This window comes from Sander vitreus, chromosome 17, assembly GCF_031162955.1.
Source record: "Sander vitreus isolate 19-12246 chromosome 17, sanVit1, whole genome shotgun sequence".
Classification (NCBI taxonomy): domain Eukaryota; kingdom Metazoa; phylum Chordata; class Actinopteri; order Perciformes; family Percidae; genus Sander; species Sander vitreus.
This window is the reverse complement of record NC_135871.1, coordinates 22,134,725-22,161,781: the sequence shown is the minus strand read 5'-3', so window position 1 is coordinate 22,161,781 and position 27,057 is coordinate 22,134,725. Positions and strand designations below refer to the sequence as shown.

At 40.9% G+C, this 27,057-nt stretch overlaps 1 protein-coding gene across 1 annotated transcript; it reads right to left on the bottom strand.

The window, feature by feature from the left end:
* Positions 1–318: 318 nt before the first annotated feature.
* On the bottom strand, positions 319–26,555 carry adss2 (adenylosuccinate synthase 2). The gene is made up of 13 exons (XM_078272835.1): positions 26,237–26,555; positions 17,996–18,098; positions 15,942–16,010; positions 15,800–15,850; positions 15,607–15,673; positions 10,214–10,321; positions 9,182–9,263; positions 8,970–9,096; positions 6,715–6,869; positions 5,927–6,051; positions 5,426–5,523; positions 5,042–5,191; positions 319–2,865 (listed from the first exon to the last, which is right to left on the bottom strand). The coding sequence occupies exons 1-13, from the start codon at positions 26,423–26,425 to the stop codon at positions 2,813–2,815; spliced, it is 1,377 nt and encodes a 458-aa protein (XP_078128961.1). The 5' UTR covers positions 26,426–26,555; the 3' UTR covers positions 319–2,812.
* Between the last annotated feature and the right edge of the window lie 502 nt (positions 26,556–27,057).

Here is a 27,057-nt window from a genome sequence, read left to right as displayed (position 1 = left end):
AGGAGATACAGGGTCACAGATACCAAACTAACACACTTTTCACTAGAGCAGATGGAGATACAGTACATGACTGAATGATCCTGGTTACTGTTTCCCTTTTAACCCCCAGTAGGGAGGCAGACAGGAGCAACCGTGTGTCAATGAATCAGTACATAATAAGAACGACTTACTTTCTTTATCAATAGAAGCTGCTTTGCAAAACCATTGTTCAGGATTTAGAAAACAACACCATTTTAAAATTAAGATTTTTTTTTGAGATTATACATGTGGTTTTTCCCCACTGGTTTCAGCAGTTACAAACAAGACAAAACTAGCATAAGGAGTTATTACATTTTTAATCAATGTCCTGAGAAAAATGTTTCAGACTGAGAGGTCATTTTAGGTCACCAGAGAAAAACACGAGTTTTATACCAAAGTTACATATCAATAATCTGACTAAATGCTTCCCAGCAAAATTGACTTGATGACTCACGGCTTCTTTCAAAATACTGAATGCAAAATTGCTGCCATCAAACCCATTCATGTCATGGTATGCTTAGTTGTGTTGTGGAATTAAACGCTAAATGAAATGTGTAAAGTGCAACTGTCTTGCTGCCACTGCAAAACACGTTGAGTTTCTAATATCTGACATAAAAACAGTAACACATCCAATCACATCTGCAAATAATTGTGGTAATGAAAATAGAATATTTTAAGAATCTGTTGGGGCTTTCAAACTACCACGTTATGTTTTTAAAGTGGAAAGTATACTTAGTATGACAACTGTGTGAAAATATCTGTGATTTTCTTCCACTAAAGCTTGTTCAGCTTTACCAAGAGTTGTTTGGTTTTTGGTTCTCCTCCTCCAATCTAACAAGATGTTTATTAAAGGAGCATGCTAAAAATGTTACACAAAGTTGAGTTTACTCCTCACAAGGAGCATGTGAACAGATTATTGTCTTCTGTGGCTCTGGAGGAGCTTTCTAAAGTTTGGTCTAATGCCATATGACGTTATCGTAATAACAGTTTCCGGCGTGTAAATAATGTTCACGTCAACATCCAAGCATAGTGTGTTTATCCTCCTTTGCCAAAAAGACTCCTCCATGGGAATCTTTCCCGTCTCTATCTTCCATCCCATATGGCGTCATAAACATAGCATAATGACATTTGAGAAGCCTGACTCCAAACTATAGACTTAAAGTTAGGACATTTTGGCCTCTGCTGCTTCAATAAATAAAAAAAACAAACATTACCAGTAATTACCAGCAAGAGTCGTTGTAATTCCAAGTTGGATATCACCATCGAACCTTTAGCAAAACAGCTGGAAAGCCACAGTTGCTGGCATATCTAAATAAAAAACAATAACACTTATACAATTGATTCAGCAAATTTAAAGGGAGCTACACAGTTTATATGTATGTGGTTTCACTTGTTAACAAACTGCTACGAGTACGTAACACAGCAAAAGCAGCTTATTAAGGCTATTTAAATGATGTACATGACATGAACGCTCCCAAGTCAGAGTAATGGGAGATTTTCTTGTTCTTCCATTTTGCTGACATTGCATGAATGCAGCATAAGACACAATGCCATTTTTACCAGCAGGTAGCGCTAAATGGCTTATTTGGATGGGGACATTGAATTGGTGAAACAGGAAAGAGTACCAGCTTTTCTTTCTGAAGGCAAAATGCAACCCACAACTTTCTATTCAAGCCTTATTTTTCTGGTTTTAAAGACCTGTGTTATAACAATGGCAGAGGAGTGGACGAAAACAAAACGGAGAAAGATGAACAACTGTCTTATACAGCATTTATCAATCCATATTTACACGTTTCTTTGTGCAAAAGTTGTTACCAATTTCCTTTCTCTACACTTAAACAGAGCATTATACTGAGTGCAAAGAAAATCAGTGATAATAAGATAAACCATTACGAGAATGTGAGTGGAAATATGCTGCCCTCGTGAATTGATTTCCATTTGAAAAAGGGATAGTTACACTAGTTATAATCTCTGTATTGGTTCATGGAAAACTCAACTGCCAAGGTTAAAGTGAAAAACACGAGCCTTGCGATGCGATGCGTTCAGTGGAAGCAGTCGCTAGCTACAAGAAATTTAAAAGCAAATGTTTTGGTAGAATGACAAGGCAATATGAGAAGTCTTTGTCCGATGACAAAAACAAACAAACACAAAAAGACATGTTAAAAATATTAAAAGGATCCCTTTATAATGTCAGGAGGTGGTGTACACCTGGCAGAATAAAACATAAAGCAGATACAGTCCAAAGCATCTAAAGTGCAGAGGTTAAAACTGATTTACACCAGACTGGCACAGTACATTTAAAACACAGCATAGATCAACAAAAATACACTTGAACAAAAGTTTGACCAAGCAAACATCCGATGGAGTTGATCCGTGGAGTGATCACGTGTGTGTGTGTGTGTGTGTGTGTGTGTGTGTGTGTGTGTGTGTGTGTGCGTGTGTGTCTGTGTCTGTTGAGTCCATTCCCTCGTGTCATCTTTCAGACCTGATGGCAGCTGGTGTTGCTGAGTGTGTAGTATGTCTGGAATAAACAGTTACAATACAAACAGGAACAAATTAAAAGAGGGGACTGTGGAGCTGTTATGCTGAAGTTTAAAACTGTTAAAAATCCAGATGGAGAAGCTGGAAACCATTCGTTCATGGAGGTCAGTCTGATGGGAGTCTGATCCAGAGAGGTCCGGTCTGTAACATGGGACAGTCTGATGATTCAGAGGTAAAGCATTAAGGGTGTGTGTGTGTGTGTGTGTGGGGGGGGGCTGTGCATTCTCTTTGCTCGTGTTTCTCCTCCCTTCGTTTAGAACAGCTGGATCATGGACTCCCGAGACTTGCCCACTCCGATCCACTTGACTGAGGAAACAGAGAAGCAGAGGTAGGAGTTAACAGGGTCCTATTATATTGCCCCAGGTCTCGGGTCTGTGTGTCAATCCGTACGTGCAGGTCAGTCATCAGATTTCTCGCCTTCCCCTGACCTTATTTTGGAAGCATGGCTTCCTTGTTTTAACTGATAGATGCTGTGTTGGTCCTGACTTTTTTTTTTGAATACTTGTGTGAGGACTGACAGAATGAAAAAAATACTTAGAAACCTGGTTACACTTTTTATTCAGAAACAAAATATTGAATCTGTAATAACCTGTTCCAATTCTATAAGCACAGCAGACCAGTTGACGTAACAGTTAAGTATCTGAGAAGCAGTGTGTGGAAGTATTTTGGGTTTTACGCCATAAAGGGCAGATTTACCAACAAATAACTAATAAAATAGTATTATACTATTAAAATAATAAAATAATTGCGACCCTAACTCAGACCCTTTGAGGTTTACTAGGTGGAAGCTCCATTAATAGTCATTGAGAAAAACAAAACAAAAAATCATTGGGATTAAAAGTGATAACACTTTGGGTCCTATTTTAACAATCTAAGCGCACGGCGTGAAGCGCATGGCGTAGCTGCGTTTAGGGCGTGTCCAAATCCACTTTTGTTAGTTTGACGGCGGAAAAAAGGGTCTGTGCGCCGGGTGCATGGTTCAACCGGGTTGTACTTTGTGGCTTAATTAATCATAGGTGTGTTTTGGGCGTAACATGCAATAAGCCAATCAGAATGAGTCATCTCCCATTCTCTTTAAAAGCCAGGTGTGCTTGTACCTTGGCGCATTGCTGTTATGATGGCGGATTTGCTGAGCAGGAAGGAGAGAAGAAACGGTTTTACTCGTGCGTAAACTGAAAGCGCGCGAGCAGATCATATAATACTATTTCACATTGCAGTATTTTTATTTTTAATCTTTTCTTTGTGTGCTGCTCCGCGCCCCTGTGTGCGCGCCTAGGCTCGCGCTGTTAATATAACAATGAAATGCTGCGCTATTGACTTTAGACCAGGTTTTTGTTGGTCAATAATGCGATCACTTCCCGCTGCCTCATGATAGCAATACACCAAGAATTCACCTGAACACACCTCCCTGTAAGACCAGCATGCCCGTTGCACACAGGTGCATTTGCTATTTAAAGTGCTCATATTATTGTTTTTGGCTTTTCCCCTTTCCTTTATTGTGTTATATATCTTTTTGTGCACATTATAGGTTTACAAAGTGAAAAAGCCCAAAGTCCACTCCAAAGGGACTTACAATCTTCCAGAGAAAACACTGTTAACAAACTGCTCCAAACAGCTCTATTGTAGTCCAGCCTTTACTTCCGTGACGAACGTGTTTCACTTTGTAACACACGTTATAATGCTCGCCTAGCTGCTAGCGTGGCACTCCATCATGCTCTGCAAATGACTAGCTAGCAGTACTTACTGCGCATGTGCGACTCCCAACAAAGATGGTACACAAGTGAGATGTCTCACTCTGTAGCTAAAACAGAGAGCTCAACACACAGGGTGAAAAGAGGAGCTGCAGCAATGTGCAGTACAACAAAAATATGGTGTTTTCTGAAAATTAAACCACATAAACCTATTCTGGTACAACCTTTAAATACAATTAAGAACCTGAAAATGAGCATAATATGAGCACTTTAAACAACGTGGGCACTGGATGGTCTTAAAATAGCAAAGACACATGCGTCAGGCTTTGCGCCGGGTGCAACATAGGGCCCCATGTCTCAGAACCAAGCCGGACAACAAGAAATTAAGACAAGACTGCAAGAAAATATCACACACAGAATATAACACATACGTATTGTACTATAAAGTGCCCAAATGAACAATCGCTGTCTGGTGAAGAGTTTGGTTCTCAAACACAATAATAATTGAGGAGGTAAGTTTAATTTAGTTGACAAAGTATTTTTGATCAGCGAGACAGTTAAAATCATATAATCTATCAAATGAATCTTCTGTTCTATGCATTAATGTGTGTGTGTGTGTGTGTGTGTGTGTGTGTGTGTGTGTGTGTGTGTGTGTGTGTGTGTGTGTGTGTGTGTGTGTGTGTGTGTGTGTGTGTGTGTGTGTCTGTGTGTGTGTGTCTGTGTGCGTGCGCATGTCTGTGTCTGTGTGCGTACGTGTGTGCGTGCGTATGTGTGTGTGTGTACGATCGTACCAGGCACTCCAACATGCCCCTCAATGAAGTGGACATATTTCTGGGCGTTCTCAGGCAGCTCCTCAAAGCTTCTCACAGCCGAGGTGTCGCTGTTCCATCCCGGCAGTGTCTCATACTGGACCTCCACATGCTGCAACACCTCCTGATTGGCTGTCACAGAATCAATGTGAGCATGGGTTGGGGAGGAGGGGCGGGGGTAATATCACACCATTAGCTTTACAGGAGACCGCAATCAAACAGATCAATATGTTTCTGCCTTGAAATGAAGCTCTCCATAAATAACAGTATAGGGTAGAGGAAGAGGAAAAGCTGGAAACGATCGTTCAGACAATATCCACTGAAGGCAGAGATGCATCAACTCCAATTTTTCACACACAGGCTCACCTGGAAAGTAAGGTATAGTTTGGTTGTCGACTTTGTACGATACGCCCACTTTGATCTCTGCAAACACGTCAAGTATGTCCAGTTTGGTGAGTGCTAAACTGCGGGGACAAAGGGGACAGGAAGGTTAGAGGACAGCAGGGCTTCTTGCTGAATACATAGGTCGCTTTGCTAACCAACTGATAACCAAAGATTTCTTATGAATACAACAATAAAGTGTTGTAATCCATATGGAGTTTGGCATCTTGCGTTAAAATAAGTGAATAAGACGACAAAAACAACTACAACTCCTCTCTTGTTTGCAAATTCAGATGCAAAAGCTGCTTACATCTAATGAAACTTGGCAGCTTTAAGAAAAAATATAGCAATATGTAATATAAAAAAATAAATAAAACTAAATTGCTCACCTTTAACTCCCATGATTATCTACTAAATGCACTTCAGGGATCCTCGGATACACCCATACTACACAAATTAATACAAACACGTGCACACTGAACTTACGCAGTAAAGCCATTAATCATGTGTGCATATTTGATAAGCACCAGATCCAGCCAACCACATCGCCTCTTCCTGCCTGTGGTCACGCCCACCTCCTTCCCCCGAGTCTGAAGTAGCTCTCCGATCTCCTAAAGACAGTAAGACGAGCGCAGACAGTCCATCAGTTTCAGATCTTTGCTTCTTACGGACTTCTTTTTGTAGATGTCTTAGGGACCTCCTATGTTTATACATGACTTGAGTAATGGTCGTCCTGGCACAGACACCAAGAATGTTCAGCCATAAACGATCGGGCTTAAGTTTTAGACATGAGCAGGTGTCACAGACAGATTTATTGACCTTAACAAATAAGGTTTACTACATCTGGTACTTGATTGCAGTTTAGCCAGACCTCCTTTGGGTGGTGCTGTTTGAAAACAAAGCTACTCTTCTGCTGTATACTGTACATATCAAGTCATTACACCATGTTTTGACCATGGCGAATACCGCATGAACCTGTTGACGGTATGACATGTGGATGAACACTTTTTCACAAATTTCTCATTTATAACTAGTGTGACAACATACTGTGCAGGTTTAAGTGACACGAGTTGAAAGTTGTACACCTTTAAACCTAGTAGTAAACCCACTGCTTTTTCTGTAACATTCTATCTATCTATCTTTGTAGCAAAAAGTCATTTTATCCTTATTAAAGGACTTAACTCTTATGTCAAGTTTCATTATGGATCTGTGGTATGAGTAACTGCGTGTGTGTGTGTGTGTGTGTGTGTGTGTGTGTGTGTGTGTCCTCTTACGTTGCTCTGCTCTGAGGGGAAAGCGCCAATGCCGACTCTGGTGGTGTAGGCCTTGACGACCCCATAAACCTCCCCGACATTCTGAGGCGGCATGCCAAGACCAGTACACACCCCGCCCACCGTGCAGTTGGACGATGTCACAAACGGGTACGTCCCTGCAATGACACCGGGAGTGAAGAGTGATCGAACTTTTCATTTATACTGCAGATACAGGTTGAACAAACATGCAACTGAAAAAAAATAGTGGGAAGATTTGTGTAGAGCAGGGGTTATCAACGTCTGACACTGTTGCCCCCACCCCCCTCAACATTCCTGTCAACCCTCTCGCAGTGCACAGTTTAAAAAACCCAGGTCTCGAGGACGGCATGAGAGCATGTTTTGTTATCCTCTCGATTCATTCATCTTCAAATTGATTTAATTTTTCCTCTACATCACCGACAGTGGTGTGGTCATGGCACTGTGTCTTACACAGGGGATAGGTTTGTTTTAGCACCTGTCCTAATATAGTTGGCTGACTTGTTCCTTCTTCAAATCACTGGACACTACACCTCACTAGACAAATACTTTTAGAAATGCTCACTGGTCAATGACAAAACCAGCAAGTTCACAAAAACAAGGGAAATGTTCTTCAGTGCTGTGACAGAGTTTGGCTTGAGGCTAGTCTATATCCACGACGTTCCACTTCCGGGATTGCTCCGTTGTCGACGAAAATTCCGCCGGATTTCACTCTTTTCGGTCGGATGTCCGTTACCTTTCACTTTCTTTGTTTTTTAATTTTAAACTCCAGTGGAGTTATGAGGACTATGGTTAACTGCTCCTCAGATCTCTGCAGGGTAAATCCAGACAGCTAGCTAGGCTATCTGTCCAATTTGAGTTTTCTGTTGCAAAACTAAAACAACTTTTGAATGTACGCATTCCACCAAAACAAGTTCCTTCCAGAGGCTATTTTGCAGCGGCACCGTGGCTCTGTCCAGTGCTTAGTGCCAACCATGACGATTGTGATTGGTTTAATAAGAAATGCCAATAAACTAGAGCACGTTTTTCTCCCATCCCGGAATGCTGTGTGGACTGGCCAGACCTTCCTCCGCAGCGCTGTGGAGGAAGGTCTGGCAAAGTGAGACTAGCTTGAGACTAACTTGCCTCTCGATAATTTAGCTGCCAGAAATGAAAGAACCATCGTACATCACTTTTCGTATCACGTACGACACTTTCATTTGTCTGTCTTCAGTCTAACCGTACCTGAAGATGTACCTGAAGTAAAAACCACTTACAGACTGACACAGATATTCAAAAAAGGTTGTGCTTCAAAAAAATTGTGTTTCAACTACTGTCATAAAAGCAACAAGGAATGATTTTCAACGCCTTGATGCTGGAAGCTGCGCACATGCAGAAGGCCTGTCCTGTCAAAGTGCTCTTTTGGCTAAACACTGCCCTACATGCTCCCACATATTCCAAACAAGTCTTGATAAGAGTTTTGTGAACACATAAGCATAATGTAAAATGATACAGATAAAGTTGAGGGTTGATGCTACTGTGACATTTGCCACAATTTCTAAATCCCGTATCAGAGATGTTGTTTGCCTATCAGTGGGCAGGACACTGTGCCCTGATACCACCAGAGTTATTACGTGCATGGTGTTTTGATAATAACAAGCGTTGAACCTCCACTGTAATTTAATCGGCTCAGTGCCGTCACTGCTCTCAATAATCACAAGTCTGCTTTGCTTCAGTGACATATATCTAGAAGATTAGTATGTTGAGTCTGTGGTGTCATTATCTGAAAGCAACAATACAACTGCCATCCTTTCATCAACCTTTTCAGAGTATTTCTGGATTTAATGATTACTCTGTGATTCTCATCGACTGACTGACAGACTGCTGATACAGGATGCCTTCGTGCTCATGCACAGTCAGGTGGCATTAAATGGTTGAACTGTGAGCGTGCACGTCAAGCCTGGATGCCAGAGCGCGTTGGTAGCAGTTAGTAAACTTACCATCATCCCTAGTCTGAGCTCCGAGCAGGCTTTTGTAAAGAGCATCACAAAGCTTAAGTGTTTCAGAGCAACAACACTGGGTCTCAGTAGATACACTGATCAGTGCTTGGCAATTAGAAATAAAAAGTCTCAGAGACAAAGGTTAGCACAAAAAAACTGGCTTATTTCCAATAGGATAATTGGAAAATATAACGAAGTTAAGAGTAAGGCGTGCTTTATTGTGGTGCACTCTCACACATGCACACACAGTGATGTACTGACCAAAGTCGATGTCCAGCAGTGCTGCGTTGGCTCCTTCCACCAGGATCTTCTTAGGAGGGCCGTGAAGAGCCTCGTACATGTAGTGCACCCCGTCTCTCACCATGTGTTTGATCCGCTCCACATAGTTCTAAAAAAAAAAACACAACAAAACCTTACTGCAAAAAGGACAATTTATGTTTCTAGAATTTTTTTTCTTCTTTTTTCTAGATTACCTTTAATTTGATCAGCTCTCCCTCTATGTCAATCTCCAGAGTGGGGTACATACCCTTGTACTGCTGGGCCAACGCTTTATACCTGTAACAGGCAACATTGATAATTTGCCATGAATTTCCAACTGGGCTAGTATGATACCATACTACGTTATGTTGGAATGAGATTAGAAACACAGGAGCCTCACAAACAACATATCTTGCCATTTTTACTGTGCATTAAAGATTCATTGCCCTTTATCAACCATAAATCCCAGGAACTCAGGAGGAGGAACTAAAGTCTTGTGGGCATATTTTGTGTGTCTGAAGAACTTTAAAGATCAGGCAAACCGAGGCAATAATAGAAGAAGCTGTTTTTTAAATTCTATACAATAAGTGGTGTTTGGTTTGACTAGTCAGTGAAGTTCCACTCCGATAGTCCTGGGCTATCAGAAAGCATTGCCACTGGAGCAGCAATTTTTGGTGGGGGAGCAGGAACTACATCCCAGAACCACATTTAGGCCACTTTCAGCCCTGCTTAAAAAAATTAAAAAACACACAGCCTCCTGGATCATTTAAACAAGGCCAGTCTGGTGACACAGCGTGGGTTCCAAAGGCTCAAGAAAAAAGAGAAAACTTTTGCTGGATCGCAAACTGACATCATCTGGCCAATAAAATACACGCAAGCATTACTTACTAACTTAAAGACAGTATTTCTACTGTCTACCTTATGATCGTCAATGTAAAGATAAAGTAATTACTGGCGTGCCAACATTCTAAGCTAAGTTTAATAAGTTCCTGGAAAAGTGCCTGTGACTGAAACAGTCAATACAACTGAAGCTAAGTATGTGTGGGTAAAATGCAGGTAAAGTTTCTTGAGTTCCTTGGTTGAAGGAAAACTTTCAGCGAGGGAAAGGAATTGTGGCACGAGGCATGAAACAAACCATTACATTACTCACAGACTCATTGCCCAGTGGTCTTTTTAGAAGATATACATAGATACAGATTACATCAAAACTCCAGACAGAGATATATTCCTGTACTATAGACACAGACCTTTCAGAGAACTGAGTGAAGTCAGCCAACAGGTCACATATCCTGAGACCGCTACGTGCTGCTTTGGCTGAGTACACTGGACCAATCCCCTTCTTTGTTGTCCCGAGGCTGGGCAGGATCGAGAGAGGAGGGAAGGGGGGAAAAATAAAAATAGCATTAGTATGTGATCTCATTCTACAAAATACCTTTTTCTTTATGTCATTCATCGAAATCATTGTGAAACTCCAGACCCAGTTAATTAGAGGGAACTCACTGAGTCTTAAGCTGCGTGCGTACACACACACACACACACACACACACCCGATTATCTATTGCAATGATTCCCAAACGGGGTACTTGTGACCCAGGGGGTACTTCTGCAGTTGCCAGGGGGTACGAAGAACGATTGTAAAGTAGCTTAACTAATTTGAAAAAATGTAAATTATGATTCGATTAAAGAATACTGTAACACACACGCTTGCTGTGACACCTGCACACTACATGTAGCAGTTATGCAACAAGAGTGTGTGAAAACTAGTTAGCAATAAATGGTAATGAATAAATGGTTAAGATAAACGATTGAAACATTCAAACCAACCTAAATATTACACGTTATACATTTGGAACATGCATTGGGAATCGATGATGGGAGTACGTGAGTTCATCCGATAGGGCTGTGGGGGGTACCTCAGACTAAAACGGATGGGAACCACTGATCAGCAAGTGACCAAAAGCAGATGTTCAACACTGTCATTGGGCCTTTTTTCATCTCCAATAGACATCAGTATCAGACACTCAACATGCACTTCTTGTAACACGGCCTACGACAAGGAAGGCTGCTTACCCCACATGCAAATTACAGAATGGAAATAGCCTAACATCCTCCATAGTTAAGTTTCATCATCAGCACTGACCGATATAACAGCAATTAGCGCATGAGTGAAAAGCATAAGTACTCCAATCCACTAATAGTCCGTAGCACCTAAACTTGAAATGCTGTGCCTCCACACTACGGTCTGCTGTTTCTGTGGATTCTTTTAAAAATTAAAGCTGCAAGCAGCGTTGGACGGGCCCTCGCTCCTCTGCACGTGTCGGGGTTACTGGCGGACACCGCTGCTTTCGACCGTGCATTAGCGCGGCACTCAGACACTGCAAATTGTCACCAATGAAAAGGGAACTCCCTGCTGAGTTCAATGATATCTCACACAAGAGTCAAGACTCTACGTCATACAGTTCATTAGATTGTGAAAGGGGACGTGGCCAAAGCATATTTTTCGCCGCGAAGGCATGATCTGTTCTCTGGAGGACATCCACCAGACCACCGGGCGCTAGGGGGATTTTTGTCCGCTGCCGGAGGTGAGGAAGCGGGGACGAAGGCTGCTTGCCTGGCTAAGGGAACTACCACCCAGATCGACACTGACAAGCAGGGCATGGAATTAACACCTGACCACCCGCCAAATGCGGGTGAATTTTGCAATTGGCGGGTAACACTGTCAATCTACCTGCCACATTGGCAGGTAGCCAATGAGAATTGAGTGATTCAGACGCACAACTATCGGTACGCGAGTACGCGGTTGCTTACGGGCCTGGTCCAATCAGGGGCCCGCATCACTGGAAAACATTGATTGACAGCCGGGGCCCCCGATCGCATTTTCATTACTCACACAATCCCAGCAGTCCCACGTGCAGCCACTGACCAAGCGGGAGTGAGAACGGGTCAAATTAATTTCCTCGTTTCTGTTATGAAGACGAGACGCGTGTGTGACTCGAACATCTCACATTTACCAACAAAACGTACAGCGAAAGACCGTACAAAACATTTCAGACCGTCCCGCCAACCTGTATACATTTTAACATCAATGTATGCTGTAACAATTTTTCACTCTAAAGTCAGCGGCTGCCGTTTCAATCTTGTCGGCTGTCTGCAGCGGACGGGGCTGTTGCTCCGTTTCAACCGCGACTGACGCGCACACACACACAAACACACAATCACACACGGTGGATGCAGGAAAAAACACAGATGAGATGTACAGGATGACCTAAACTGAGGACAGCAACGCTCGTTATTGTAAGTGCAACGATAAGTTAAAGTCCAATAAACCGTAATATTAAACCGTATGAATGTGTGTCCCAGCCCAGGATAGGAAATTAACTAACAATGTAAAAATCAACAAGCCACTGACAGTGACGGTTATGTTCATATTTGATTAATTCAATAAATTATTATTTTGTGTCTTAAATCCACCAGCCGTTTTCATATTATACCAACATTTGCAGCATCCTGAGCCTTTTTGGTAAGGTTCCTAGAACATCTCAGCCCAGAGTAATTAATTAATAGTAATAATTATGCAATGTCCACGAGTAGGCTACCATGAATAGGACAGGATAGGACCAGTGGCTGGTGGTCAAAAAAGTTAACTTCATGCCCTGCTAACAAGCCTCCAACTCACCAACACCAGATCGATCACACACAAAATGGATGAGCTACAAATACACACGGAACTGCTGCGTGATGATTTTCACAAAAGCCTGGCTGAACACATTTATCACGGAAGGCATATAGCAGCTAACAGCTAGCACCTAGCAGCTAACAGGCCACCCACCGGCAGGATCAAGACAGTGTAGGTGAATTTAAACAATGTCTGAGTTGAAAACACATCTTGTTGTCACGTTAGGACCCTGTTCATGTTGCACAGACATATTAATTGCATTTTGTGTCTGTTAAGAGGCACAAAGGCACTCTAAAACTTGCCCCGACAACTACCGTTTTAGCTCAGTGGAAGCTCATGGAGGTAGCTGCAGCAACTCCAGTTTGCTAGGACCGATCCAGGGAATTCTTTTTTACTCCACACACACGCACGCACGGATGCTGAGTGTTTTGGGCTTTGGTGTCTGAACTGGTTAAGACAACCCAGCTTTGAACAGGAATACACTGGATCTCTCTTGGGCTTAGTATTGTGAGTGCTTCACAGACTCAGCTTAACATTCCTCTCACATATGTCAGTATGGTTCACTGCCCCGGGTTAATTCATCTTTGGAATAAAATTGTTTTAAAATGGTGTGAATAAAATAGACTGCTAAATACCTGGATTAACTACATTAAATACTTGTGTCTTAAAAGAAATGCCATTTACTTGGAAATGCTGGTTTGTTCAGTTTCTTAGTAATGAAGCACTGCTACTCTGTCATGCTGTTCATAAACTTCACCTGCTCCAGGGCTGCTACTCTCTGTCTGAGCTCTGGGAGGACGCCTCCAGGCAGAGCAGCGTGGAGATCATATGCATGTGTGTGCGTCACTGTGGAAAGATATTTCTGCCCCTATGAAAAGTGAGGATGGAACGAAATGTCGATTTCCGTTCCATCCTAATTAAGATATAAAAAAAAAAAATTTATATATGGGGCTCAATTAAGATAGATCAACGGCCATAAACCGGCCACCAGAGGACTTTTGTTTGTTTTGTTGAAAATCTATCTGGATTTGCTTTGAACTAGTGTTTCTCAACGGGGGCGGTAACGCCTCCCAGGGGGCGTTCAGAAGATGACGGGGGGTGCTGGAAGCAATATTTTGGAAAGGGGGGCGTTGAGGTGCCCTTGGGGGGGCATTTGTTTGAAAGCTAGTTTAAACCAAAGATTCACAATAACAATACATGTTTACACTTTAAACTACTAAAAAACAGTGGTCTGCAACATCAAAACCTGCCAGTTCACGGCACTGCGACTGGACGAGACGGGTATCATAACTCTTCTGTGCTTCTGTCAGCTTTCCTTCATGGAAACGGGACGTCAGAGCATCGTCTTAAATGAGCTCTGTAGCCTACTACGTGAAGCTGCGTTCAGATTAAAAAAAACAAAAAACACTTGTTGTGTTCCAATGTAGCACAAGTAGACTTTATATTTCAGTTACAGTTTTTCGTCGGATCATTTATAGAACAATGTTTCCTACTGCAACTGAAGGCAGCTTCATTTCACGGAGAACGAGAGAAAGAAAAGAGACGAGCGAGAGATATCGACTGTGCTTTGTTGTTTCGCAAACATTTAGCTGTTTCATAAACTCCCGGGCAGTTCAGGGCTTGTGTTTGGTATTTTAAAACTTTCTAGTGGAAGCGATAGAGGCAGTGATATAACTGTTTACTGCAGGCTACAGGATTATCACACCTCAAAACGCAGCGCGATATGGGGTTGCGTTTCTCCAAACGTTTTTTTCTGCCATTTACTCGCAAGACAGGCGATAGCAAACCTATACTCTTCTAACCTATACTATTCTAAGCATCAACAAAGGGCTCTCACTAACTTTCAAAGGTTGTAAACTTATTTCCATTCTGCAGTAGGTGTCGTTTTTCAAGTTGGATGTCATTCTTCAAGTCGTTTGTCATCACCAAAATACTTAATGGATAGGGAGCGCTGACACAAAAAAGGTTAAGAACCACTGCTTTAAACCAACAATTCGCAGTTGCTGCCCTGTGACTTTGGAACAGTTTCCTCCCTTACATTCACACTATTACAGACGTAGCTAATCCAACCTCAAAATGTATTTATTTAGAATGGCTTTTAATACATAGTCACGCTGTGAAATTTTCCTTTCTTCCTTCATGCTTTTATGTAACCTTTTTCTGATTTACTGTATGCTATGTTTTATTCTTGTTTCTTGATGTTAAGCACTTTGCATACCTGCTGGTGGCTGTAAAGGGCTATACAAATAAATGTTGATTGATTGATTAAACGCTTGATTGAATCATAAAGAGCGGTGTTTAATAAAAGTGGTGCATAATTAAACTCAGATAAACACCTGTAATTCTTCCAAACTTATAAATGCTGTCATTTGGTACTCCTGCCATATTTTTATAAACAGTTTTAAACCTGCAATGACTGGGGGCAGCAGAAACAAGCGGTGAACACAACATATCACAAGCGAACCTTTTTACATTGTCATTTTATACTTTGTTTTTATAAAAATATTGATTATGACTGATTTTTAAGTTGGGAGTGCAAACTAGACTATGGCTGACACTACTTGCTGCACTGTATATGTGGAACAATATCAAGGCTCTGTGTCAACAACACTGCTTAATCTCCAAAATCAGCCAGATGGCAGGACATGGACCTCACTATAATTCACAAGAGAAAAATTGACTCACTGTTAAGATGTATGCTTTTAAAAATACAGGAATTGTATTTTATAAACATATTTTAAAAGGTGTATGCATGTCCTTGGGTGTTCATCTGTGTGTTGGCGGTGACTCATAAAATTCAAAATAAATCCAGGAAAATAAGTCAACGATGGGAGCACTGATCTGATCTTTCTCTCCATGTTTGTGAATATTCTGTGTGTGTGTGTGTGTGTGTGTGTGTGTGTGTGTGTGTGTGTGTGTGTGTGTGTGTGTGTGTAGCCATTTTAAAAGCAACAGGTTTCTTACTTCTTGCCTGCTTGCTCTTGTCTCTGCTGTTCCTGAACACCATCAACTGCTTGGTGGAAGTCAAACACTGCAGAAGAGGAAGAGAGGGGACACACACTCTCACACACCTCAGAGAAAGCAGGGCTCACACATCCTCAAACACACACTCATCTTTGCATACATACATACAAACATTACAACATAGAGGACTTACCAATATGTGCTCTGTCTGAGATGATCAACCTTTTCTCCCAGTCTTTTAGACCTACACACACACACACACACACACACAAACACTTTGAGTCTCCACACATGAAAGTCTTGTTCTGTTACTGTACGCCTTTAAAACAACTCACCTTTTCCTTTGCTTTCATTCTTTTCTGCCTCTTCAAACAGGCCTGGCAGGTGAATAACAACACCGTTACCTGAGAGGGGAAATACATTAGTTGCTGTTCAAGTTTACAGTCTGTTAAAACAAGGTTTGATGGATGTGTGCAAAGACACCTGCTTCATATAAATCCATGATGAATGTTCTTGGGCCTGCAGCATGTATCAACTAAAAATGATGTACAGGTCAACTCTCCTCAAGGGTCATATACTGTACATAAATCCTGGAGATGGGAACAATTTTAGCAAAGAGTGATTTTTCCTAAAACAATTCTGAGATCCTTTTTTAGAAGTAAAATCAGCAGTGGAAGAAGTACTTTTTTCACAAGTTTCTTTATACTTAAATGAAAGCATCAATATTACAGTAAAAATGTTACAAGTAAAAGTCCTTCAAAGACTGGCTATAAGTGCCAAATGTAAAAGTACTCATTATGCAGAATGGCCCATTTCAGAATAATATACATTAGATCACTGGATTATAATTGTTGATGCATTATTGTTTAAGCATCACTAATGTTGCGGCTGGTAAAGGTGGAGCTACTATGCTGCAGGTAGCTTAAGCCAAAATAATACATCATCGTTTATCAGTTGATTTATATTTTGTATAAATAACCTAAATCTGCAAAGAAACAAGTTACTAAAGCTGTCAAATAAATGTAGTAAATTAAAAAGAACAATGTTGGCTTCCAGAATTGGAGTACAAGTATAAAGTAGCATGATATGGAAATACTCAAGTGAAGTACAAGTAGTTCAAAATTTTACTTAAGTACAGCACTTGAGCAAACGTACTTTGTGCAATTCCACCACTGCATCTTGCACAATGTTACGTGCAGTAAACGTACATGATTGTTGTCGCACAGTCTAAAGGCATCTTCATCATCTATCTGAAGTCTAATTATAAGTTACATCTAAACCCGAGTTAATGTCTGTCATTGTGAGGCAGCCCCAGGTCTGTACCGACAGCCTAACTCTGATTAAGTTAAGGGATCAGTTAAGGGATGTGTCCCGTCAGACAGAGCTGGCCTAAACGATGCATGTTCACAAGAGGATTCAGTATAATAGCTGGCACTAATTATTTTTTTAATTGGGTTGCATTAACTGGAGGAGGCAAGGTAATTACTTTCACCAAATTAAATGTAAGAAATGTGGAAAAAGGCTAAAAAACAAAACAAAAACACAACCAACAAATACTCTTTCAGTGACAGTGTAGGAATACATTTGGGAGATAAAAACCATTTGCAGCTCAAGAACAGGAAAGACCTGAACGCAAAATTACTCCAAAAGCTGGAGGCCATGACAGTGTAATAAAACAGCAACATGTTTCCACTCTGAGACAATGAAACAATTATTATTATGATGATACAATAATATTATTAATAAATTATCCATGTAGTTCCTTTTTGTCAAGAACAGCTGATAAAAAGTAGTGTTTCTTTAGGTAAGAAAACACATTTTTTTTGTAACATTTGTATTTTGTATTTCTCTTGGTGGTTGGTTGGTGCAACATGCTTTGAAACACCATAGATCCAAGTGCATGTCACACATGCTGAAAGTCTTTCTGAGCGTCCGAGCCAGCAGAAGCATTAATGTAACATATATCAAAAAAGAAAAAGCATAAATGTGATTAAGTATTGACAGATCATACAGCTGCAGATGTTGAAAGTATAGATGGGCAAGGGGGTTGGACGCCAGAAAGAAAGAGTAAGACACCATTAGCTAATGAAGTTACTGCAGATGAGTGGATGTGATGTAGCCTGCAGTCTGGCTCTGAGTCAAGCTGATCACACTCACTGTAGCAGTCATCAAAATGGAAGCTGTTCTTGCTGGCGATGAAGAGCGCAGAAGGCTAAAAGAGTCGATCAATTCATCAAGAAAATAGCGAGGAAATATGGCCTTGGAACGAGAGTCTGTGCATAATGGTGTGTGAGCAAATGGTGTGCGTGCTTCAGTGAGTGTGTGTAGATGATCGCACAAATATTGAGTGTGAATTGAAAGTGTTTCTGCATCTGTGTGCATTACACACCAATGAAAGCAGTGACCTTGGGGTTGATGATGCCGCTGGGGAGGAGGTGAAAGTCGTACTCCACCGAGTCGACCACCACTGTGTGTCCTGCGTTGTTGCCGCCCTGCAGAGAAGAGGCAGAGCGATGAGGAGAGACAAACAGAAACACAAAGAGGCCTAATTGAGGCTCTGCGACTCTCTTTGGCTGTGCTGGAAGGCAGGGTAAATAGTTTGGCGAGTAGCAACAAACATCATACATAAACCGCTGGCCACTGTCTGTTAGTGTGTGTAATGCTCTGTGCTGTTGCTTAGAGACTCCTGCTCACTATGCACTCAAGTGAAGGTCTCACTCCAGTGTAAACTTGCTGATAAATGTGTCAGCAAAGGAAAGCTTATATGGATTCAACATTATGCAAGTAATGTTCTGGAACCACACCCAGAAACGCATCCTGTCAAGACATAATGCTCCAAACTCCTACATTGAAAAACAAACCGCAGCACAGTCTCAAACTTAAAGCCACAAGTTGCCATCATTCTCCAACAGAGGACATGTAGCTTGAGGAATAATGTATTGTTTTGAAACCCTCTTACAAGCTACCCTGCCTTTTTTGGCAAGTCCAAAAACCAAGACACCTCTCTTATACGAGTGTTGCAAGTCGGATTGCTCAAACTTTTTTAACTACACAAACTTGTCTGAAATTGCTTGTTTCAGCCTGATGAATGTTACCTCTTCATGAGGAGGTGTGTTTGTGGGATTTTATCACTTGCACAATCTATGCCCATAAAATTGCCATGTAATATTATATTTTAATATAGCCTGTTCAACTCCGTTTGTGGGTGAGAAGTTTCATTTCTCAAAAAAAAATCTCTCTTTAGAGTAAAAAGAATTTCAACCGAGTAGCTTCCAAGTCCTGCTGGCAGACAAAAACAAACTCAATTTAGTGGTGTAAGTACAGCGGTATTAGAGGGAGCACAGCGGTCAACCATGTGTCATCAGAGCTGCATTGGGACAGAAATAAAGAATAGTTTGACATGAAGTTATCAGGTCTTTCTTAAGCACAACAGTCCAAGACTAATATGAGAGGCGGTCAAGGGGACGTGACATCAATATTATAACCTACAGTAGGTAATGTTACACTGTTCAGTATCATACTCTGCACGATACTGGACAGCTCATTAAATCGGCAAGCCACAATGGTGAACAGAATATTAATTTTGCATCAAGTTTTAGTGTTTTCTGTATCATATTTAAACTCTAAGTTCATTCAAAATAAAAGATTGGTAAAATTGATGAATGCCACAAATTCTCTTTCATCACTCCTACGTGCCACTTATGAACAAATCTATTTGTACGATTGGTTCTTGCATGAGGCCCAATGACACTGGTTAACAAGCTCAAATAATAACAAATAACAAGACCTGAGAAGATGACTTTTTAATGTAGCTAAAACAATTAGACATTAAAGAAGTAGGGGTGTAAATCACACGTTTTGTTCTGCCTAAATACTGAACCAGCCTGATTGGTTGATCAATAGGAACAACATTTTCAAACAGTCAAAGACTGTGTTCAACGGTGACAATGTGTGCTTGCTGGGTGTTAATCTGGATGCTGTATACAGTACAGGCCTGCTCATGATTAAGCACAGCTGACAATGGGAGATAACAATGCAAAGGGAGAACAGTGAGTCCTAGGACGAGAATGTCACAATCTGACCTGCTTTGCTCCTCCCTGATTAATTTTCACACTCAGAGGGGTTATACTCTGCAGCTCATGGACTTACAGATGGAAAAGAAATGAAAGGATATTAGCAGTGTCACCGCTCACTACCTGAGGAGCCAATTCAACTTTTAGTCCGTCCTGTGACCAGGATGTGTTCCTAACGCTGTAGCCTGTGGATGTAAATCAAGCACAGCATGTGATTCGAGCACATGGGGTTATTCCTGGCCACAGCAGTACCCTGAAGGCGGAGAGGGGGACAGATTTACAATCCATCCCATCCCCCACAGAACTAACTGTGGTTCTCATACGGTCCTGTGATCGGCCTCTTATTTCCATCACGAGAAACTCAACTTTTAATACCCACCTGCTAGTGTACTGTGTTTGTGCACTGCTATGGCAACGCTGATTATCCATTGTGTGTTTGAGATTAAAATAAGAGGTCCAGAGGATTTGATTTAACAGAGTGGTGTCAGGAAACATAAGGCACAATTAATGGAGACGTATTCTTCACACATCCCGATTGTCTGTATTGTAATTTTACTATGTTGGTTTATTCTATTCGCCGTGGGAGAGGGATCCCTCCTCTGTTGCTCTTCCTAAGTTTCTTTAATTTTCCCCCGTTAAAAAGGCTTTTTCCATGCCCAAATCGAGGGTCTACGGATAGAGATGCTGTACAGAACGTAAAGCCCCTTATGGTTAGATCCAGCGTTCCTTTGAATCGAAAAAGTATAGTTGAGGGATTGTTTCTTTTAGTCCTAGATTATGGTGACATAAGCAGTCAGGCTGCTGCTTCCACTCTCAAACCCAGAGACTCAGTTCATCGTTCTGCCCTCAGATTCATTACCGGAGATCCCTATGACACTCCCCATTGCATTCTGTATAAAAAGGTTCCCTCTCTGGCACAGAGGTGGGACAAACACCTGTATCTTCTTATCCACAGATCCCTTATTGGACTTTCACCACTCTACTGTATATAACATCTATGCTGGACTGGACCACTGGATACTACCATACCTGCTCTACGAACTGTCTTATGCTTCAAGGCAATTTATTCTGAACTCGGAAAATCTGCCTTTAGTTTTTGTGCACCAAACACATGGAATTATCACTCTCACTACCCCTGGACAATTCAAGACAATAATCTCAAACCATTTAATTTCAGTGTGCAATTGTTTTCACTGAGTATTGTCCTCTTTGGATTCGTTTAACTGTGTATTTCTCTGTATCTCGACATCATTGCAAACGAGGGAACGTCTCCGAAGTTTAAATAAAGGTTTGAATATATGAATGATTGAATGAAAAGGTGAAATATTGGGCAATACAAACAGAATGGAATTGACATTCAGAGAACTAAAGTGCGGAAAGATACAGAACTGAAGGGCTAATTAAAGTTTCTTTTCTACCTTTTTCAGACTAAAGCAAGGACCTGAGTTTCCTGTTGGTGTTAATGGATCAAGACAGGTTCTGGACCTGTGACCGTGCTACTGACCAGGGATGAAAATGGGCCTCACACCCTTCTTTGAAAATGAATAATTTCTCAAAGCAGCTATAATCCATATTTTTATATTAACAATGGATCAGACGACTTCTTGCATGTGAAAGGTGTGGCCTGTAGTGAATCTACAGGGAATTATTATCCGACTCTGCAGTTCCCCTCAGCTCTACATTGATTTACTACAATCTTTATACTGTAGGAACCTGTAGTTAGATATTGGTGAGTACTTCAATCATTATCAGCCAACGATTCCGCTCGTTTTGATAGCAAATACTATAATTCTTGCATAAAGCCCCGAAAGCCCAAGGCAACATATGTAAGTTACCTGTTTTGTCAAACTTACACCCCAAAACACAAAGGTATTTAATTGACTAACATATGTGACAAAGAAAAGCAGCAAATCTTGACAATCGAGAAGCTGGGGCCAGATGTTTTGCAAAGCAAACGAGTTGAACGATTAATCGATTATCAAAATATGAAAGTTGCTAATTTTCTGTTGATTGACGATTCAGCTCAAAAGTATTTATTTATATTTATATATGTATTATCATATTAAAGCAGCACTATGTAACTTTTAGCACGAGCTGTAGTTCCAATGAGACAACCTGTAGGGGGACCAAAGCGGGAAGTTACATAGTGTTGCTTTATTTAACACTAGTAGAGACCCCTGTACTTAACTTTGCAGACAGTGAACTGCCCATGCAATCACAAATTAAACAAAAGTAATTATTTTGTGACTGTTGATTACATTTTCAATGCAATGGATACTTACTCATTACACATGATAAATATTGAGATTGGTCTCTCATTTTGTAAGATCATCACACATTCATACTCATCTGTGGCTAGAAATCAGTAACTAGAACAAACGGAACCATCTTCTATTCTGTTTCCTGTTGTTGTGATAGCAGTGCTGGGTTTAAAATCATTATTACTATTATTAGCAGCTGTGACTTTTAACGCAGCCAAAGCTTGTGTTAACTTTGTTTTGGATTATTCAACCCCTACGGTCTTTGAATTGAGTATGTAGGAGCCTTTACGGAGGCTAATGAGCAAATGATCTGCACCACTTTCTTAGTAAAGCCGGTATGGATAGGCTAAATGATATTCCACAATAATGACTGCTGACTCTCCTGCCAACAGTCTCCAGAGATGTGTTTTGCTGGTAGCATGCCCCCTCAGCTACACACCCCCTCTTTACTTTCTTGTAACCCCAACTGTAACTTTAAGGATCTTAGAGGTCTGGACTGTAAGGAACACCGAGCAAGACTGCTGGCAAAGCTTATGTTATAAAAAGATCAACGCTATCTGCTCCAGCAGCCCCCAACAAACATATACACATACATCATGATGTATGGAGGGGACGCTGTGCAGGACCACTGCCAGAAAGTGGTTTATTTTTACATGTGTCCTGCCTCAACAGGACTGCAGTAACAAGGAAGCTGCGAGGCTCCGGAGAATCCTTGTTATGTCAACTTGTTATCAACAGAGACAAGTAATAGTCCACAGAGTTAGTACAAGCAGTCACAAGATTAGCAAGATTGTCTAGAAAGCTGAAGAACATGGTGTTAAGTAGGTATACACTAATATCTTATCGTAGGTAAGATGTCGATATCAGCGTACATGTCCCCCAATAAGTTAGAAGAAATTGCAGTACAGAAATGCCATAATTTAGTCTCCATAAGATAGTTTGTCCACCAAAAAGCATTGACGAAATGAAAAATGTCAGTTCATATCTTGGTCACAATTCTTTAAAAAAAACTTTAGGGAGGCATATCTTTATGTTGGGGGAAAAAAAGAATGCCGCCTGATAAATCATTGGCGGATTTTCAATTTCTCAAATATTGATATACAGTAGAGGGGTTTCCGGGTGGCCAAGTGGTGAGGATGCATACGGTATAATCACGACGTCCCCAGTTGGATTCCAGCCAGCTACTTTTGGTCCATGTCATATACCCTCTCTCACTATCTGTGGAGGACTGTAGGCTGTCAACTAGCATATAAATAGGAACAAACGCCTAAAACATTATTATTGGTATTGCCTAATGAGCCTATAATTGCATAGATGTGAGGGGAAAGGGTGAAATTGTGTGTTCCTTAATCAAGGCAAATAAGCAGACTTTTCAAATCAGTCTGAGCTTTTATGCAACTCCAATGTAGCAATAAATAGTATAAAATAGAGACAGTTTCAAACCTTTACAATTTTATTTTCATACCATGCTGAAATTAATGGAAACCAGTGGCTTCCTATTGGCCTGAACTTTATTGTGAATGCAGCAACATAAAATATGGACAGCCTTATTTGTAATAAAAAGGTTGACATGCAAAAACATTGCAATGTACAGCAAGCTTGTCATTTTGACTTCAACGCCTCAGTTGGCTCTTTTACTACCGTGTACTGTGCACACAGACTGTATAGCAGGCAGGAGTCAACAGAAACTACTGAGAGCTGTGAGGGTTTAAGGTCTACTCGACAAAAATAGGAAGTACTCCACATTGTTGTACTGCTACTAACCCAAAGCCAAACTGAACTAAGTTGTTTACACATGTTTTGTTGCCAAGACAAAACATTAAGTGATCATCATTTTGAGTTGAGCCAGGCTGACTGAATACGCTCTATACAGTTACACGCATTGGTACATCAGAGACTACCAAATATGACCAATCATCCACAGGCTGGCAGGACTTCAGCTTTCTTAGAGTAGATGTGGTTTAAGTTCATGGCTCTAGGCCATTAGAAGAGGGGCTTAGTCATCCCTCGACTGCTTTCACTCAACTGTTCCTGTTCAGGGAGATCAGGGACAGGAATATTTTCACTACACTGTGGGCTAAGAGTTGAGAAAGCCCTGGCCATGTCTACAAGACAACAACTCATTGCATTTCAGAGTCTCCAATCCACCTGGTTTGCACGAGAAAACCAGAGTGCATGCAAATTCAACACAAAGTGCCAGAAGTTGAACCACCAACATGCTGACAGAGTCCAGATAAAGAGCAAGTGGAGGGGTCACATGGATGTCACTAAATATACAGCTTGATAAGCTAAAATAACAACAATCACAATCATGTGATGTGTAATAACAGTGAAGGTGAATAACAACTCCCCATTAGCTGCACACTCACATCTCTTTATACATCTGTTTGTACATCCTGACATAGTGAAGCATATGTTATCAACACATGTACGTTGTCTTGTTTTGCATCCTGTCCATAATGATAAGGTGGTGTATATATTAGGGGTGCGAGATATATCGACTCAATGTCGTTATCGCAATATATCGAAAATGTCGCAACGACGTAAGTATGCAATATTTTTTTTTATTTTGTTGAGCGCTGAGTCCCGTCCGTTGGCTGTGTGGCTTAGTTGCGTTTGATTTAGAGCTCGCTTGAAATGCTATAATGATCATGTTTCACGTCAGCGCAAGGGTCCACTACGTGTCAAACCCTATGGAGCGTACCATGTGACGTGTGTGTATATTTCAACAGAGTGACAGTGTAAGTGAAGAAATAGATAGAGACAACAAAACAGAACGAATCAGAGAAGAGAAAGAAAAGTTGTGTCCTGTTCTCTTTATTCATTTATTTCATACTGTACGACCAGTAAAATATGTCCTATTCTGTAAACGTGGTCCTTATTTATTCATGTTGTACTAGTCCAATATGACAGTCAGTTGAAATAAACCTTGCGTTGTAAGAAAACTTGTTTAATTTGTTATGAATCTATTTTGATGCCTTTTCCCGTAACTTTTGTAATTTTACATATGTTTAAAAATATCGAAATTAATATCGATATCGCAATATTCATAATCGATATCGCAATATCACATTTTGTCAATATCGTGCAACCCTAGTATATATGGGCCCACAGAAGCGGGATAATGTGTATGGTAGGGCTGCAGCTAACGTTTATATCCATTATCAATCAATCTGCCTATTATTTTCTCGATTAATCATTTTGTCAATAAAATTTCAGAAAATAGTGAAAAATGCTCTTTGTAATTTCCTAGAGCGCAAGGTGACGTCTTCAAATGGAATATTTTATTTGACCAACAATCCAAAAATATTCAGTTCATTATCAGGTATGACAAAAAAGCATCAGATTATCACATTTAAGAAGTATGAAACCAGCAAATGTGGGGGTTTTTTGCTTAATAAAAAGATAAACAATTTTATAATTGTTGCCAAAAAAATTTTTTGTCGATGACCTAATTGATTAATTGACAAATTGTTGCAGCTCTAGTTCACGGTGTATATGGATATGTTAAAGTGCAGCCTGCAAGATTAGGACAACACTAGGTGGTGAAAAATGATTTTATTTTTATTTTTTAAAAAGCATCTGAATGCACAGATCAATATATCAGGTCAATAATCAATAACTGGCTCAATTGACAATGAAAAACTCAAATTTTAGATTCTGCCTGTAATATTTATACCGGACTCCAGTGAAAAATTATATTTCATATTGTGTATAGACAAGTAAAGGCATTTATTGCCCATTTCACACAGCTACAATAGTCTGATTAATTCACACATTTTCTAACTTTATTGGCGCTGATGCAGCCTTCAACAGCAGAAAAAAAAGACCAGAATAATGCAATAAACACAATCCTGTATGATACAGTACACATCCTAACAATCTCTCCCAGCTCTGTAACTTGTAATGCATCGTTCAGCCAGAATGAATAAAAACCTTGCAGCCAACATTAGTCGAGTCTTTTTGCTAGCTAACTGACCAGCTTTGAAGTGATGCACTTGGTCACTTTAGTTAGCCAAAGGTGCCTTCAGCATCATGTGCACACGACAGGAGTCAATTCATCACAGACATTAAAGCTTACTAAAGAGTTAAAAGCAGCTAGCAGGAATTCAAGGTGACATTAGCAAAAAACACTGAAAACAACACACTGAATGAGATGTTGGTTAGCTAGGATATCTAACTTAACACCGCGCGGAGAAGCGAGTGAGTACTGCGTTACCTGCGGGGTTTCCGGGTAACTAGCTTACCCGGGAAACGGACGCATGACAAGTGAATGCAGCATGAGGGCTAACCAACCTGACATCTGCACACCATATCCGCGTCTTGTGCGAGCAGATCCACAACTTTTCCTTTCCCCTCGTCGCCCCATTGAGCCCCGAGAACCACGGTCACTCTGTTGCCGACTGGCGGTCTGGGTGCATATTTTGTCGGGCTGTCGCTGCCGTTTGCGGCCCCGACAGGTTCCTGACTCCCACTTTCCGACATTTCTGCTGGGTCGCTGGCTGACTACACTTGTGCGCCTTTCGCACCGTGCTGCTGCTGCTGCTGCTGCACCAAAGATAGCTTAGAGGAGTCAGAGGACTAGAGGAGCTTCCACAGCAACGTTAGACGCGAGGAAGTAACACACCACGCACATGCGTACAAGTGTCTGAAATTATAATTACCATACCATACATACATGTGTGAACAGAAAAAATACGCAGCTGCAGCATACCTCATGCAAATAACTTACTTGTAGTCTTAATTAGGATGAAATAAAACAATTGCCCCACCACATGTTTATTATTGTAATTGTATGGATTTATCCGGCATAGGTTTCTGTAATCCGACAGCACGTGAATCATCTTGATTGTTTCTGCCATAGATATGACACTCCCATTTCTCTGGAGGTGTATTCACTGCCCAAATGTGTGGTAAAGTAGTTTAGCCTACCTGTTCCAATATTTAGTATTTGATTGCATTCATTTTCAAAGTTCCTTTCTCTTTTCGCATTTTTTGAGTTTCTGTGTCTTTTGTTTCCTATTTCTGCACATAGTTGCATGCATTGCTATCCTCAATACATGCAGCTGTGATGACCAAAAGACTTCACAAAACTAGAGTTCAAACCCTAAACCTAA

What these genes read in the sequence shown, in the direction of transcription:
- adss2 (XM_078272835.1), bottom strand. Translation starts at nt 26,425, where the DNA reads ATGTCGGAAAGTGGGAGTCAGGAACCTGTCGGGGCCGCAAACGGCAGC. An exon ending in GAATGAAAGCAAAGGAAAAG is followed by an intron (nt 15,851 to 15,941) that starts GTGAGTTGTTTT and finishes GTGTGTGTGTAG; the next exon opens with GTCTAAAAGACTGGGAGAAA. An exon ending in GGGGCATGTTGGAGTGCCTG is followed by an intron (nt 2,866 to 5,041) that starts GTACGATCGTAC and finishes CTGTTTCCTCAG; the next exon opens with TCAAGTGGATCGGAGTGGGC.